Source organism: Enoplosus armatus, chromosome 15 (genome assembly GCF_043641665.1).
Source record: "Enoplosus armatus isolate fEnoArm2 chromosome 15, fEnoArm2.hap1, whole genome shotgun sequence".
Lineage (NCBI taxonomy): Eukaryota > Metazoa > Chordata > Actinopteri > Centrarchiformes > Enoplosidae > Enoplosus > Enoplosus armatus.
In genome coordinates this window covers 17,417,862-17,432,690 of record NC_092194.1, presented here as the reverse complement: position 1 = coordinate 17,432,690, position 14,829 = coordinate 17,417,862, and the positions used below count along the sequence as shown (strand labels likewise).

Genomic DNA, 14,829 nt, shown 5'->3' with positions numbered 1-14,829 from the left:
ATATTAAGGAAAATATAGATTATCAACAGCATTAGTATTTCATCCACCACTTTTTTTGTCCTTTATATATTTGTAAGGTAATTTGAATTGTCTGGCAAGAGTCTGTACCCATTAAAATCCAAAAACCACAGCACAGATATTGCATGAGTGAATACATGTGAAACTGTCCTCGGGGTATTCCCCACTCTGTCTATTTCCGTGCTCTCTCATAGGTCTACGTCCATAAACCTAAATACGACTGGGCCGCTTACGTGATGACGTGTACTGCGGCGCTCCACTCCAGGATCAACACAAACGCCGACCGACACAGAGCAGCGAAGGACTCACAGCCGAGGAACCAGCCACAGCCAGTTCATATCATAAGAAGATTTAGACACATTTAATACAATGAGATGCTCATGTCGCTGAAGTTTCTACGTTGCTGATGTCGACGGAACTGAAATAAGTAAAGAAATATTGATAAAATATACCTGGAGAACCTCGTAACTCGGGTAAGCAGTTTCTAGAAGCTACCAGCTAGCTAACTTAGTAGGCTAACGAAGTGTAGCCGCTAATGCTAACTGGTTGGCCGTGTTGTTGATGTTCTTTTGTTTAACTTTACAAAGTTTTGTGACTTATCAATTCACCCTTTTTCGCTGCGCAGTTATCATGAAACCAACTTATTATAGTTAAACAGACTATGGCGATATTATTAGTGCTAAGATTATAACTGGTAATAACTGTTAGAACCGGCTGTTATTGTGTTGTTTGTGTTTTTAGCTGTTTGCTAACCTGCCAGCTATGCTTGCGTAATTTAGCTAGCTGTTGCTGGCTGCAAAGATTTGAACAATAGCTCTCCTGTGTGGCTTTGTGGTTTGGACTTGGCAGCATTGTTGTGGGTCATTTAAATTATGGTTTGCTGTCCTTTTAGCCAGCATTCATTATCCCACAAATCCCTTCACACAAGTAGCACTACCAAATAAGCCCGAGGCTAATGATTCAGAGGTATTTACCTCGTGGGTCTTTTGAGGCTTGTTGGCAAACACTTTAAATAAAATGTTGAAATTCTTCTTGTCACCAATCTCCATGAATGAAGGGCAGTTCTCACAGCCTAAAGCTGAGGGGTGAGATTTGCCTTGAAGTCCTGGAAGAACTGGTGTCACCATGAAACCTAAGACGAGTGTTGTGAAAGCTTACTGAACAGCCTAAAGATTTAGTAAACATGTACAGGGAGAGAACATGTGTGAGACTGAGTTACAGAGTAGTTTGAAGGCACGGGACCTCGTGTGTGTGTGTGTGTGTGTGTGTGTTATGTCGAAGGGTTGCATTCATGTCCGTGGGATAATGTAACACCAGCATGCTCTGTTCCAGCTGACTGCTCCATGTGCTCACTTAAAAAATGTTGTTACCATGGCATGTATTAATAAGTAGGTTTTTGCTGACTTTGTTTCAGGGTTGAACGCTTCACCCCTTTTCCCTGCCACAACCAGTTTGGCAAGGAGCAATATAGTAAAAATGGAGAACCTGCACTCCCACTGCCTTAAATGTATCAACAGAAGATGCATGGTCAGACCAGAGGCTGGTGTTTGCTGCGACCTCATCGGCTGTCCTCTCGTCTGTGGGGCAGTTTTTCACTCATGCAAACTAGAGGAACACCGTCTACTGTGTCCATACGAACGGCTGCCATGCCTTAACAGCGGATTTGGCTGCCCGTTCACTATTGCAAGGATCAAGATGGCACAACACCTTGAGACGTGCCCAGCAAGTATAGTATGTTGTACTATGGAGTGGAATCGCTGGCCTGTGAGCTACTCTGATCGCAAGTCCTATGAAAACTTGAGTAAAGACTTTGATGAGGTGGAGCAGCTAGACATGGCCTTGGCCCTGCAGGATCAGAGGATGTTGTTAGAGTCCCTGAAGGTCACAACCACCGTGTCAAAGAATGGAGATAAGGAAGGTGATGAAAGTGACAAAATGGCTACAGCATCAAGTCTGTCGGAGACTGTGTTAGGTAATGTAACAGTGGAAATGGAAGATGAGCCCTACAATGAGTTGTATAGAGCCTCAGTGGAGACAAGCAGAAGTTTAGCAGCGGCCTTGGACATCCTCAGTAATTCCAAGGATATTGGTGCAATTGTTGGAAATTTAAATGGGGAAAAGACAGACAAGAACGGAGCACTCCACAATGGAGAAAATGGTGATAGTCATAATGTTTATGTCGCAGAGGGTGGGAAGAATGTAGACATGCAAGAGAGTGACTCTGATTCAGAGTGCGAGCTTGGAGCAGTGGGTGGAGTGGATTGCGCAGTGGGGACAGATGGACAAGATGGTATTGGCTGGGCAGAAGAAAATGATTTTGTAGAGTTGTTTTTTGAAGACAAGGAGGAGATTATCGAGGAGCCAATAAATGATTCCAACCTTGTCTGGCCAGAGATGCCTCAGAATTACGTGCCTGTCATAGCACTGGAACCTCCTGTGCCTCAACAAGCACCACTTTCACCTCCGATGCCATTCCTGCTGTCAGATCACGTGAGAAATAACTTCCTACAACACTTACCTACTGAACTCAGGTACAGGTGTTTGGAGCGGAAACTACAGAGTGTAGAAGTGCTTAGAGGAATAAGTATGTTTACATTTAATGGACGTCGGGCTCTGCTGTCAGACCCTTACTTGTTTCGAGCAAAGATGGAGGACAAGGCAGTAGACACATCTGACCTGGAAGTAGCAGATGACCCCATGGGCCTCCACGGCATTGATCTCATCACTGCAGCTTTGCTCTTTTGCCTCGGCGACTCTCCAGGAGGCAGAGGAATCTCAGACAGCAGGTTTGTCGACGGCTACCATATTGACTTTGGTACTCAGACATTCTCCTTCCCTTCAGCCATTCTTGCAACCAACACCATGGTGGGAGATATCGCTTCAGCCTCAGCCTGCGACCACGCCAGCCCACAGCTTTCCAATCCAAGCCCCTTCCACACACTCAGGCTGGACTTGGTGCTCGAATGTGTGGCTCGATACCAAACAAAGCAGCGCTCCATGTTCACGTTTGTGTGTGGGCAGCTGTTCCGGCGGGATGAGTTCTCGTCTCATTTCAAAAATGTTCACGGGGATATTCACGCTGGACTAAATGGCTGGATGGAGCAGCGCTGCCCCTTGGCCTACTATGGCTGCACCTACTCCCAAAGACGATTCTGCCCATCTGTACAGGGCTTCAGAATCATCCACGACAGGCACCTGGGCTCGTTTGGAGTTCAACCTGGTTTGCCCATAAAGACTGGGGACAACCTCCAAAGAAACACCTGCCGCTTTGGCTCTCAGTGCGATCAATTCAGCAGTCTTCCATTCGAGGTGTTGCAACATGTAGCAAGCTTCCTGGACAGCTTTAGCTTGTGCCAACTGTCCAGAGTTTCCCGCACCATGAGGGATGTGTGTGCTAGTCTGCTCCAGATGCGTGGCATGGTCGTCCTGCTGTGGGAGAAGAAACGGCGTGCTGATGGGTCTCCTTCATGGCAGATCACAGACAAGGTTAGTAATTTTTTGCTGCTTAAAAAAACACATTTGATTTCCAGTCTCTCTTGTTCTTGTTCTTTGTGGAACCATACAACTGTCTACTGTCCCAACATGAGAGGTAATGAATCGATTCTCTATTGTTTGTCATTCAGGTGTGGCGATTCAGCACAGCTTTTGGTACAGTGAATGAGTGGAAGTTTGCCAACATCGCCAGCATGGCCGACCACCTCAAGAAGTGCAAGTTCAATACGATTTCTCGTCGGGAAGAGGCGATCCCTCTGCCGTGCATGTGTTTCACCAGAGAGCTCACGAAAGAGGGAAGGTGTTTACGTTCAGTTCTCAAACCAGTAGCATAAGTGATTTTTAAAGATGAAGTCATCTTATGGACTTTTCTGAGACCATTAGAACTCAAATAACGTGTATTTTCCTCCAGTGTTTACAGACATTAGTCTCTTCCAGCCTCAAAACGATAGAAAACTCCTGGTTGAACGTTGAAACTTGTTGTTTTTTGCTTCACAGTGGAAATAATCTTCACTCCCATAAATAAGACAAAGCCAGTAGTGGGCTGATTTATACTTCAGTGGAGGCTGATGTGCTGCGATCACAGATCGGGACTGTAAACAGGCAATGCTAGCCTTGTATCCTCCACTCTGATGGATTTATACTTCAGTGTACTGGAGTTGTACCCTTGTCTACTCTGACACTGTGTAAATAATCAGATGTTTTGATGTAGAATTTTTTATTTTTATATCAAAAAGTCAGTACTGTGCTACAACGGAGGTAAGAGAAGAGCCTTAACTTATGATACACTTGATTTTCTAGTCACGAGGTTGTTCAGAACATCTCAGTGAGATTTCTCTACTGCGTCTAGCTGGAACAGTTTACTGGTATCTTGCATGGTTTTATATCTTATCCTGATACCTAGAGTGACCATCGGCTTAGAGCCCCTAAATTTCATGGCTTTAATTCTACATTTTAAGACTGACCAAACATCTGTGGTAGCTGTGCACAATGTATGCCATTTAACAGGATGGTCATACTGTAATCACTGTGGGTATTGATCTTTGTTCACCAGCGTACGCATGTCACCATTATCCTGTTTGGTGTTTAAATGTAGTGTGTTTTGTGGTTTGGCACGTTATAGCAGTAACAAAGGTGGTCCATCTTCTTTGTTCTTATCTCACGACTGAGACTAATGGGCTGGCATGTTAGTCAGGTGAGAGATGGAGTAACACTATTCTGCCAAATGGCAAAACATCTTTTAGCTGTGGTTGGCTTGTGGTTTGTCTGTTCTACCAGCTATTTTTACAAGTAACCAGCAAGTTTGTAGGTTGTTTTATACAATAATCTAAATGTAGCAAGTAAAATGATGAATGTACTCGGTGATTATAAGAATCCATCAGTGACTGTGGTTAGTGGGCAGAAAGCTTGGTTTCCTTCCCTCAGTGTCAGACCTCATAAGACCCTGCAGGCCAGGTGTTAAGAAATATATCGAGCACACTCTTCCCTCCAGTAATGAGCGTCACTAATTATGTTCATATTCATTATTTATCATGGTTGTATGTTTTTGGCACTACATGTCCACTGTGGTCAAATATTGTTGGCGTCTCAGGGTTGTAGCATGAAGCTTTGTCTCGCAGTAGATTGTGTGTAGTCGACATAATTGCAGAGAACGACACAACGACTCGTCAGCTGCTTGATTATTGTGGGGGCTTAGAACAGACTGGTGTACCACTCAGTATTATAAGCACATAACAGTGTGTGTGTGTGTGTGTGTGTGTTGCAGTGCTGGACTAACAAATGACATGTTTCTCATCCACCGACGTTGTGTTTATAACTGAAATAGGCGGCAAAAATGCTGTTTGAATGTTTTTTTTTGGAGTGATCAAATTTGTTTTTTAAATATATTTTTAGTTTGGATTCAGAAGTAAGGTGTAACTACACATGACATATTTTGCTCCCTTGTGTGAGAAAATAGCTTCAAAATATGGAATGCAGATTGAAAATGTCACAGAAAAGTAACCGATTACTGGTAAGAAAAAAATGTTTGTGTGTTTTTGTTTTTTATATTTTTGAAGGTTGATGTAAAGCCCAAGCGATGTCAGAACTAAGCTGTCTTTTTACTCTAATAAGTCCCAATCCATGTTTGGTTTCTTTCTTATTTTTTTGTACTGGTACTTTTATTTGGAAAGAAAAAAAGAATCTGCCTCTGTAACGTCTAGATTTGTATTTGAATTACTGATTTGCACATTGATGGCATGTACTGTAAAATTTAAATCATAATGCTGAGGGGTTGTCTTTGCTCAAGTAGCAGGATTTTTTTTACTCCCTCGTGTTTTGCATGTGAGTTTGATGTAATGTGATTTGATGATGAAATGTGTCAGTCAGTCCAGTCTCAGACTCATTCATACCGTTTATATCTCAGGCACAGTGCATCGGTTTAGTACATTTAACTGTTACATTTACACTTGTATCATAATGAACTTCAGCCAGATTTGATCACATGGCCTCATTCTACCGGTTTGATGGAGTGGATTTGATGACCTGAGCATTAAATCAGTCTTCAGCTCTATTGAGGTTCACACGACATTAAGACAAATGCATTTAATCTGCAACACCTTGTTTTTTTTTTAAGAAATGCAGTCTTTGCAGGCAAGTGTGTCAACACTTTCATCAGCATTTTAAGTTTTGTTTTCACTCCCGCTGAAGTGTATTTTTCACCACATTATGCCGGCTTCATTTGTTTGACCTTTGAAGCATTTTAATAAAGATGCTCTCTGTTTTTAAATGTTTGATTTCTTTTTGTCCTTTCATTGCAGCGGTTCACAGTGCTGCGTTTATATCTGACAAAGTGTTGACAGAGATCTTGCTGGTTAAGTAAAATTTGTAGGAAAATATTTGTCTTCAAACAAGCCTGTTTTTAAGGAGAAAGTGGAGAGACTGGACTGAAAAAAAGGCAACGATTCAAGCCTACTAGGTCTTCAACAGGCCAATGGGCAACATGACAAAAAGACGAGGTGTATGTGGCAGAAATAATGATTAAATCCTTAAAATTATGAATACTCAAAGTATTTATAATGGAGTCAACCACTGCTTTACCACAATGAGAGAAAAGTGAAATTACAACTAGATGGCGCCAGATACAAACAATTTAACCTCATCAGATGAAAAGGATTCTGTCCAGACAGAAATGTTCCCTCCACTGTGATGAATTAGTTTGGTCTCATTTTCATGTATGTGTATGGTGCACGGTTAATAGGATGAAGGCCAAATCAGCATTTTTCAAACATTATCTGCAGTTACATTCAAGTGTAATCGGGTGGCACATTAAAAAATATCAATTGAATGTGTTTCTAATATAAAATATAGAAATATAGAAAACAATAACCACACTATCTGTTTCCTTGTGTTGTTGGCACTTGTGTTAAAAGACCTGTCAATCAACACAGGAGGGACGGGTGAGTTTTTCCAGCGAAGTCTTTTGATTATGCTTCTTGTGGTTGGGCAACCGTTCCGATTATATTTGGACCAGGTTTTGCATTCAAATCTTGATTTGACGCCGACGTACGTTGTGAAGTGTGCTGCCTGTATTTACCCAAAACAAAGTGTAATAACCTAGTTACACTTCACCTGCATGGCTTTGTTAATTGTCTGTGGGGTGTGTTACTTAATACATAAATAAGCTTAAACGATTAACATATTGCTGTAATTAGAAAATCGTTTCTGTGTGAAGGGCGACAAATATATATAAAACAGAGTTGTGTTATATCTGTCAAATCGGTGCATAAACACATTTAGTAGAAACACTCCGCTGTATACGACAACAACGCGATGTTTCCGAAATTCCTCGTCGGCAGTCTGGTCCTAAACTTGTTTTAACTTTTCTCGCGAGCGTATTCAGATTAAAATTTCCGGTTTATACCAGGAGTGGGGTTCGAACCCACGAGGACATATGTCCATTGGATCTTAAGTCCAACGCCTTAACCACTCGGCCATCCTGGTCCATATGAGACGTCAGACGGCGCTCCAGGTAAAGACGCTTAACAGAACGACAACAGGTAAGTGTACCTGAGTAAGCTGATGACGCCACAGTGCAGAGTCACGCTGACGGTAAATGCCCACCACAACCCACACAGAGCTGCTGAGGAAGTGCGATCATTACAGCCCTGAACACACATTTCAACACGCACAGCAGAGGAGAGTTATTCTGCAAACACCCACTGGTGTGATGATGGTCTCCCAGCTTCAGTTTAACAGGTGATAACTGGGAATCCCCCAGTGGGTGATGGACTGCCACACGGCGGAATAAAGGTCTTTTTAATTTTACTATTATTACACTGAGATAGGCCCGCTGTGCAAACAGAAAGTACTCTGACCTGGTTTGTTTCCCATTATCTATTGTTGTCACACCGCCTGAGCGCACACCCAAGCACACACACTGATTTGAGTGCCCTTTTGTACGGAGCAATCTGAGAAAAAAAACCTGCCCCGTGATGCAAATGTGATTGCATTGGGTTGAGTGTCAGTGAAGCTACAGGAAAACATGGGACTGAAGATGACGCTGTTTCATCTCTGAAAAGTGGAGGCAACACAAAGAGAAGCAACAAGTCTTGAGAAACACAAAGCCCTGGTGATAACTATACACCACACAATACACGGAGGTTGCACAATCCCCCCAAATCAGACGCTGTGTTGCGTTCAGTGTGTTTCTTAAGACTTGTTAAGCCATGGCTGTAGGCTAGTAATAGATGGACCTACTTAAAAGTTCCAATTTCCAGAATAGCTACAACCAGGCTGTGAAAATAAGTCTATAACTATTAAAAAGCCATGTGTTTACACCACTTAAATATCACATCAAGTGTAAAGCTGAAAGTTGAAGGACAAGGCTGAGGCTTACGCATTAAATTATAGCTAAGATGTATTTACAGTAATCATACAAAGCTGTTTTCAGTAGCAATCAGGAAATGCAACACCCATATCTCACTGTATTACATTTGCATATGGACGTGTGGTTTGAAATGTTTTCTCAGACCAGCCCAGTGAAGAAAGTGATACCAGCGTGGGCTACAACTGCTTAAAAATGAAGTCAATGACATATTTGAGCTAATAAATACACAAACTAAAACTAAATATTACAGGCATCTTTGCATAGGAAGCTGATTTGAATCTAATCTCGATTAAAAATGAAACAAACACTGATGCTGATTCAATTGCAGCAAGGGAAGCAACAACAAAAGAGTTTCTTGCACGGATTGTTTTTCTTGTATACCACAGCCCTCTTGATCTGAACTGTGGCCTTGGCAACATAGTCCTGAGTGGCATATACATTTGCTTCTATGTTGTCCAGCATGCAGCCCTGCTCCTCCACCAGCAGGGCCATCTGGGAGAAAAGCTCATGAATGTCCCTGATGCGGCCCTCCAGCTCCAGCAGCTCCTTGTGCCGGTTCTCGATCTCGTTGAGAGCTGATCTGGCAGTCCTCCCCTCCAGGAGGAGGTTATCCGAGAAGACGTTCCACTTGCCCGTCTCGATCATCTCGTCAATCTGCTCCCTGCTCACCTCTTTGCCCATGATCTCCGCTTGCCTCTGGATGCGGGTCTTGCAGTTCTCCCTCTGGACCATCTCAGCCTCGTTGAACTCAGACATGGCGTCGTGGAAGGCGCTGGTCAGAGAGACATACTGTGAACGCACCATGCGAGCCACAGCTGATGTCGACCCGTGCTCCTCCTCCATCTCTTTGCTCAGCCTCCCCAGTTTCTCCAGACGAGCGTAAATGGCCTCCCCTCTGGCCTTGATGTCCCGTCCGAGAGCGTTGGAGTCCCGTTTGATGCTGCTGATCCTCCTGACAGACGTGAGGAACCTGGTGTTCTGCTTCCCAAGACGCTTCACTTCCAGCCTGAGCAGCAGCATCTCCTTTCTCATCGCCTGGGTGTCTTTGTAGAGCCTGTCCATCACATCCTCTCCCTCAAACACGATGGCTTGTTGCTCCAGATGCTCCTCATCATCGGTGGTGTGTCCGTGGTTCTCCTCAGGGCCGAGCTCCTCCTCTGCTGGCTTGGAGGTCTGCAGCTCACTCAGTCGGTCCCTCATCTCACCTGCAAGAGGAGTCAGGAGCCTTTACTGACCTCTTCAAAGGAATAGTTGGACATTTCTGGAAACACATTTATTCACTTTCTGATGGAGAGTTAGATGAGAAGGTTGATGCCACTCTCATGTAGCCGATTAGCTTAGCTTAGCACAAAGACTGGAAACAGGGGGAAACAGCTAGCCACCACCTCTAAAGCTCACAAATTAACACGTAATATTTTGTTTGTTTAATCTGTGCAAAAAACAAAGTGTAACAACAAATCGTTATTTTACAGGGTTGTTAAGTGCCGGTCTATTTCTCAGTTGCCAGGCAACCAGTGGAGACTCCAGGAAGTTACTAAGAAATAGTCCACTTTTACTTACATTTTAAATGCAGGAGCTTAACTTAATGTAACGTAATGGAGTATTTTTAGAGTGTTGTAGTTTTCTACTTAAGTTAATGCTCTGAATACTTCTTCCATCCTGTTTATGGGACAAACCCCTCCCCATGCTACATGGTTGAAAGGTGCCACGTTTCATTAAGTAAAAATCTGATAATTTTAGGAACATTTGGACACCTTTTAATCATATTTGTGCCCTTAGTGCCTCTTACCTGCAGGAATTACATTACATTTTTACATACACAGTAATATTGCACTATATTGAGCTATTTTTTTGTACACAACCAGGAAAATCCAATTAATAAAATTATTCTAAAAAGCACGTTTAGGACTTCAGCAAACTATTTCTTCTCACCAAACTTAGACTATAGATTCATTAGTAGTTTAGATGTACGTTCTGAGGACAGATCAGTATCTGTTTAAACCCCTAAAAAGGAAACTGATAGGTTACTTCCTCAGCTGTGACGTTTTCATCGCAGATAGTAATTAATCACAGGTTGTCGACATAAGACTCAGTTATTTCCCATCGAGAGAAACTGTTACTCAGCTTTAATGTGATGAAAGTAATGTTAAAACATGTTTTACAGAAGAGAATAAGTCACATTCACAGACCTTAAAGCATCATCGGCAACGACAAGTGAAAATCATGATTAAAAAGAACAACTATAACTTATGACTGTAAATAACTGAATCTATTATTGTAATCCAAACACATGATACAACACAGAGCACACATACCTCCCTGTGCTCTCCTCCGGCGGTCCTACACTATCAAACTGACTAAAGCAGAAGACGCGACCACGGAAAGGCTCATTTCCTCTTTTTCTCTCCGTTAAATCACCAAATTTCAACATGTAGGCCTGCAGGAGTCAACTCGGTCTTAAGAAGCTCTCGCAGTCTCATACACTTCATCACACTGACTCACTGGTTCAGCCCGCAGCAGGCACTAACGCGGAAGATCACGCCTTCTTCCCCCCACAGACACTTCACCGCTTCTCTGGTGTGAGTCCAGGAAGGAGGCGACCCATCACACTCATCTCATGGTCGGTTACTGAGCGTCAAAGCGCGCAGGTGACTGGGAGCGTTTGGCATCTGCGCACAAAAGCGCGTCATTTTTTTAATTTATTGTGTTAGGGGTCGAGCAGTTTATTGTCAGTTTAACTGTTACAGTTATAAAAACGCGTTCAGCATTAGTCTTCCACGAAATCAGTGTAAAACAAACATTACGCTTATCTTAACATAAAAAAACAACAATTCCAAGTTTAATCTTGATGTTGAAGACAGAGGTTGACTAAATAGTCTCACCACAAGGTCCATTTAGTAGCTGTAGAAAGTATTCAGACCCTTTACTAAAGTAAAAGTAGTAATACCAGACTGTGAAAATACTCCAGTACAAGTAAAAGTCACAGTTTACAAGTATGTAAAGTATCAAAAGTAATAAACTCAAAATGCTGAAAAAAGACCATGTGAGTGTTTTATTATCATATGTTGTATTACTGGATTATTATTACTGATGCATAAACGTGTAAGCAGTATTTTACATTTTCTTTTGTTATTTTTATATACTGTCTTATATATATACTGTTGGGTAGTTTCATATATAACAGTGCATCATATTTATACATTTTTCATATGTTTTGTATGTAAAATCTTAAACTGCAAAGTAACTAGTAACTTTAATAACTGTACTGCAATAAAAAGTAAATTTCCATCTGAATTGTATACAGTGGCATGAATGTAAATACTCAAGTAAAGTCTAAGTACCTCAAATCAGCAGTATTTAAGTGAATGTACTTTCCACCACTGGCTTTTGATCATACATCACATGACCTTCATCAGCAGATTGAGCCTCAGTTGGAATTGTAGATGTTCAAATTTCACATTTTGTTTTAGCACTTTAAAGACTTTTCGAGCATGTTGGCTTAAAGATTCAAAGTTCATTTTTGACCCTGGAATCAGTGCAGTTCAGTTAGTCTCACAGTTTTATACAATGATCGAAAGCTCCAGAACTACTACTAAATGGACTTTGTAATGAGATTGTTTTGTCTATATCAAAAATGTTTTTTTGAAGAGACTGTTGATTGAAAACAATGTTTTAAAGGATTGTTCATTTATATTAGTGCTGACGTGGCCATGCTGTACACATGGGCCAGTGGACCGGATCCAAAACCACTGTCCCTCATCAGGCCTAATTGTTATAACATGGAAAGCAGCCACAAAACAGCTTCTTGAAGGGGTTGTTTTTATCTGATTTAATGGCTTCATCCAGCTGGACCATGGCATCCTGAATGATCACGTCGGTGTTTTGGACATTTTTCTGGATGCTGTCAACGCCTGCTCCCTGCTCCTCTGTGAGCACAGCCACATCCAGGAACAGCTCCTGGATCCCCTCGATCCTCTTCTCCAGCTCCAGCAGCTCCTTGTGTCGGCTCTCGATCTGCAGGAAAGCTGAGCGAGCCGTTTTGCCCTCCACCTGGACGCTGAACACGTTCAACTCCCCGATCTCCATCATCTCCTCCAGCTCCTCCTTGCTGACCTCCCTGCCCACCACCTCCATCTGCCTCTGGATCTGCCGTTTACAAGCCTCCCGGTGGCTCATCTCCGTGTCGTTGTAGCTGAACATCACCTCCCGCAGAGCGTTGCTGAGACACTGGTACTGTGTTTGAGCAATGCGTGCGGTGGGGTCAGAGCTGCCACGCTCGGCCTCGAGTTCCCTTCTGAGAGCTCCCATCATGTGCAGCCGCTGCAGCACAGCTTCCCCTCTGCGCTTAATATCCGCCCCGATTGCATTTGAGTCCCTCTTTGTCGCCATAGGGCATGAAGTCTTGTTTAAAGCCTGGAAGTTCACATCTTTCAGCTCGCTGATGTCATTCTGGATCTGCTGGATTTCCACACGAATCTGTTGGGCCTCCTGCAGGACGCCATCCAGGTCCTGTTCAGGATGCGATGATGCCGCTGCTGCTGCTTCCTCACGCTCTGAGAAACTGTCCAGCTCCACCGTGCTGAACCCCTCAGAGTCAGTCTGCACCTGATGGAGGTGCTTCAGTCTGTCTCTCATGTCTGAAAGAAGAAATGACACCAAAGATGACAAGAGAAAAGATTTAGATTTATTCACCTGTGTGCGACAATCTGTCCATTATGTTCGTAAAATAGAGCAGTGATTCCCAGACTGGGAGTTAGGACTCCAACAGGGGGTCATGAGTTAATTTGAGGGGGGTCACAAGATGATTAAACCTGCTTTAACTGATCCACTCATGGGAAGAGGAAACAAGCAGTAAACACAACACGTACATACAGTATTATCCAGCCATTTGGTATTACACCCTCATATAGTCTGGGGACTCGTGAGTAACACGTTCTCATCTTTCAACAAACAAGCTTGTACTTGTTCTTGTGTTAAATGTTTCCTGAGCATGACCGAAGACTTAAAACAGGCCTGAGCTCAGTCAAGCACATAACAATCTTATGAAAAGCAGGAAAATGTAAAACATTTGTAATCGATATGTGCCGCAGGTGTGAGCATGTAATCTTAGATAAATGCATCTGCCTGACATTTAATCTCTCCTTCAGGACTTACCAAACAAGTTTTCAAGCAGAACAGAATAGTTTAAAAGTATGTCAGCATGCATGTAATCTGGTTTTAATGAAGTTTTTTTAAGTGGAATTCAACAAAAACAGCAGAGGACACAGAGTCAATAATCCTGAAGAGTCTGACAAAAAGCAGTCATGAACCAGCGGCACAAGGAAGTCTGGTTTGTTGATTTTCACAGTAGATTCATGTACGTCATAAACACAGAATATGTAAACTTACAATGAGATAATCAATATAGCTTACTTGATCGGCAGTTAGTTATTCGTAGGTTTGCAGTCTCTTCTCCCTCTGTAGCACAAGCTGATCATAGAAACGGTAGTTCAGTCCAATAGGCAGCGTGACGACTGTAAAAATGATTTTCTTTTTGTTGCATGTTTACCGTCATCACCTGTTTAAGGGGGAAATGTTTTTAGAAGCAAAACCTTCTGCATTCCTGTTGTGTCACATGGAGGCATGGAATGAGGTACAGTAAGGTGCAGCCAAGTCTCTCGAGGACTCATCATGAAGATGACCACTGATCGCATTTTTCTATATTCTCGGGGCGGCTGTTACTCAAGTATGTTTTCCTTTAATGGTAGATTTCCAATCTGTTTTTCATGTCACAACACATAAGGTGATGAAGTCTTGTCTAATGTTAAACTAAGGCCTCGAAAGAGAAAAACAAAAGCAGATAAGATACTATCATGGACAGAAGTCACCAGACAGACAGTGGACACCAGAAGCATGTGAAAAATAAAGAGGAAGTATTTCAGATATGTTATCTTCCAAAGGGGTGGGACTGAAGTGTTCATATGTGATAAGAAATATATGTGATATAAAAAAAAGTCTTGCAGAAGTCAGTCTGCTTCGCCACTTTTACAGCAATCAATAAGCTTTCCTTTCCGTTTGAAAGGCTCGTTCTCACCCTGCATGCAGTGAAACCACCGACTGTCAGGCGATTATCAGTCATGCTGCCTGAAAAAGAAGCTGAAGTATATTTAAACCAGGAAAACTGACAGTTCAGTTGATGCGTAGGAAGCTGTGCAATACTCATACTCATTTCCACAGCCAGCAGTGGTTTGTGTGTGATTGGTAATTTCCATTCTCCTCCATGAGTTTGAGTCACACTGGCTTCTTTCCTCAACAGGGTTTTTTTTTTTTAGTGAAGCTGAGGTGTTGCACGCTCCTCCAGTGTGTAACTGACACTTTGTCTGTTTCATTTATTCCCCTTCTTGTGTGAATCACCTGTTCAGGACTTGGCATGTTCTTACAGTTTTCCTGGTTACTACTTTTACAGATATATA

At 42.6% G+C, this 14,829-nt stretch overlaps 3 protein-coding genes and 1 non-coding gene across 4 annotated transcripts; 1 reads left to right on the top strand and 3 right to left on the bottom strand.

Annotated features, from left to right (window-relative positions):
- Nucleotides 1–450: 450 nt before the first annotated feature.
- fbxo30a (F-box protein 30a) lies at nucleotides 451–3,845 on the top strand. Its single transcript, XM_070920960.1, has 3 exons — nucleotides 451–491; nucleotides 1,433–3,504; nucleotides 3,642–3,845. The coding sequence occupies exons 2-3, from the start codon at nucleotides 1,495–1,497 to the stop codon at nucleotides 3,843–3,845; spliced, it is 2,214 nt and encodes a 737-aa protein (XP_070777061.1). The 5' UTR covers nucleotides 451–491; nucleotides 1,433–1,494.
- A 3,563-nt stretch (nucleotides 3,846–7,408) lies between these two features.
- On the bottom strand, nucleotides 7,409–7,491 carry trnal-uaa (transfer RNA leucine (anticodon UAA)). Its single transcript has one exon. It is a non-coding gene; the product is annotated as a tRNA-Leu (tRNA).
- An 898-nt stretch (nucleotides 7,492–8,389) lies between these two features.
- stx11a (syntaxin 11a) lies at nucleotides 8,390–9,578 on the bottom strand. Its single transcript, XM_070920449.1, has one exon. The coding sequence runs from the start codon at nucleotides 9,575–9,577 to the stop codon at nucleotides 8,696–8,698; it is 882 nt and encodes a 293-aa protein (XP_070776550.1). The 5' UTR covers nucleotide 9,578; the 3' UTR covers nucleotides 8,390–8,695.
- Nucleotides 9,579–11,421: 1,843 nt separating this feature from the next.
- On the bottom strand, nucleotides 11,422–13,908 carry LOC139297556 (syntaxin-11-like). Its single transcript, XM_070920281.1, has 2 exons — nucleotides 13,790–13,908; nucleotides 11,422–13,014 (listed from the first exon to the last, which is right to left on the bottom strand). Exon 2 carries the CDS (start codon nucleotides 13,010–13,012, stop codon nucleotides 12,143–12,145), a length of 870 nt encoding a protein of 289 aa, XP_070776382.1. The 5' UTR covers nucleotides 13,013–13,014; nucleotides 13,790–13,908; the 3' UTR covers nucleotides 11,422–12,142.
- Between the last annotated feature and the right edge of the window lie 921 nt (nucleotides 13,909–14,829).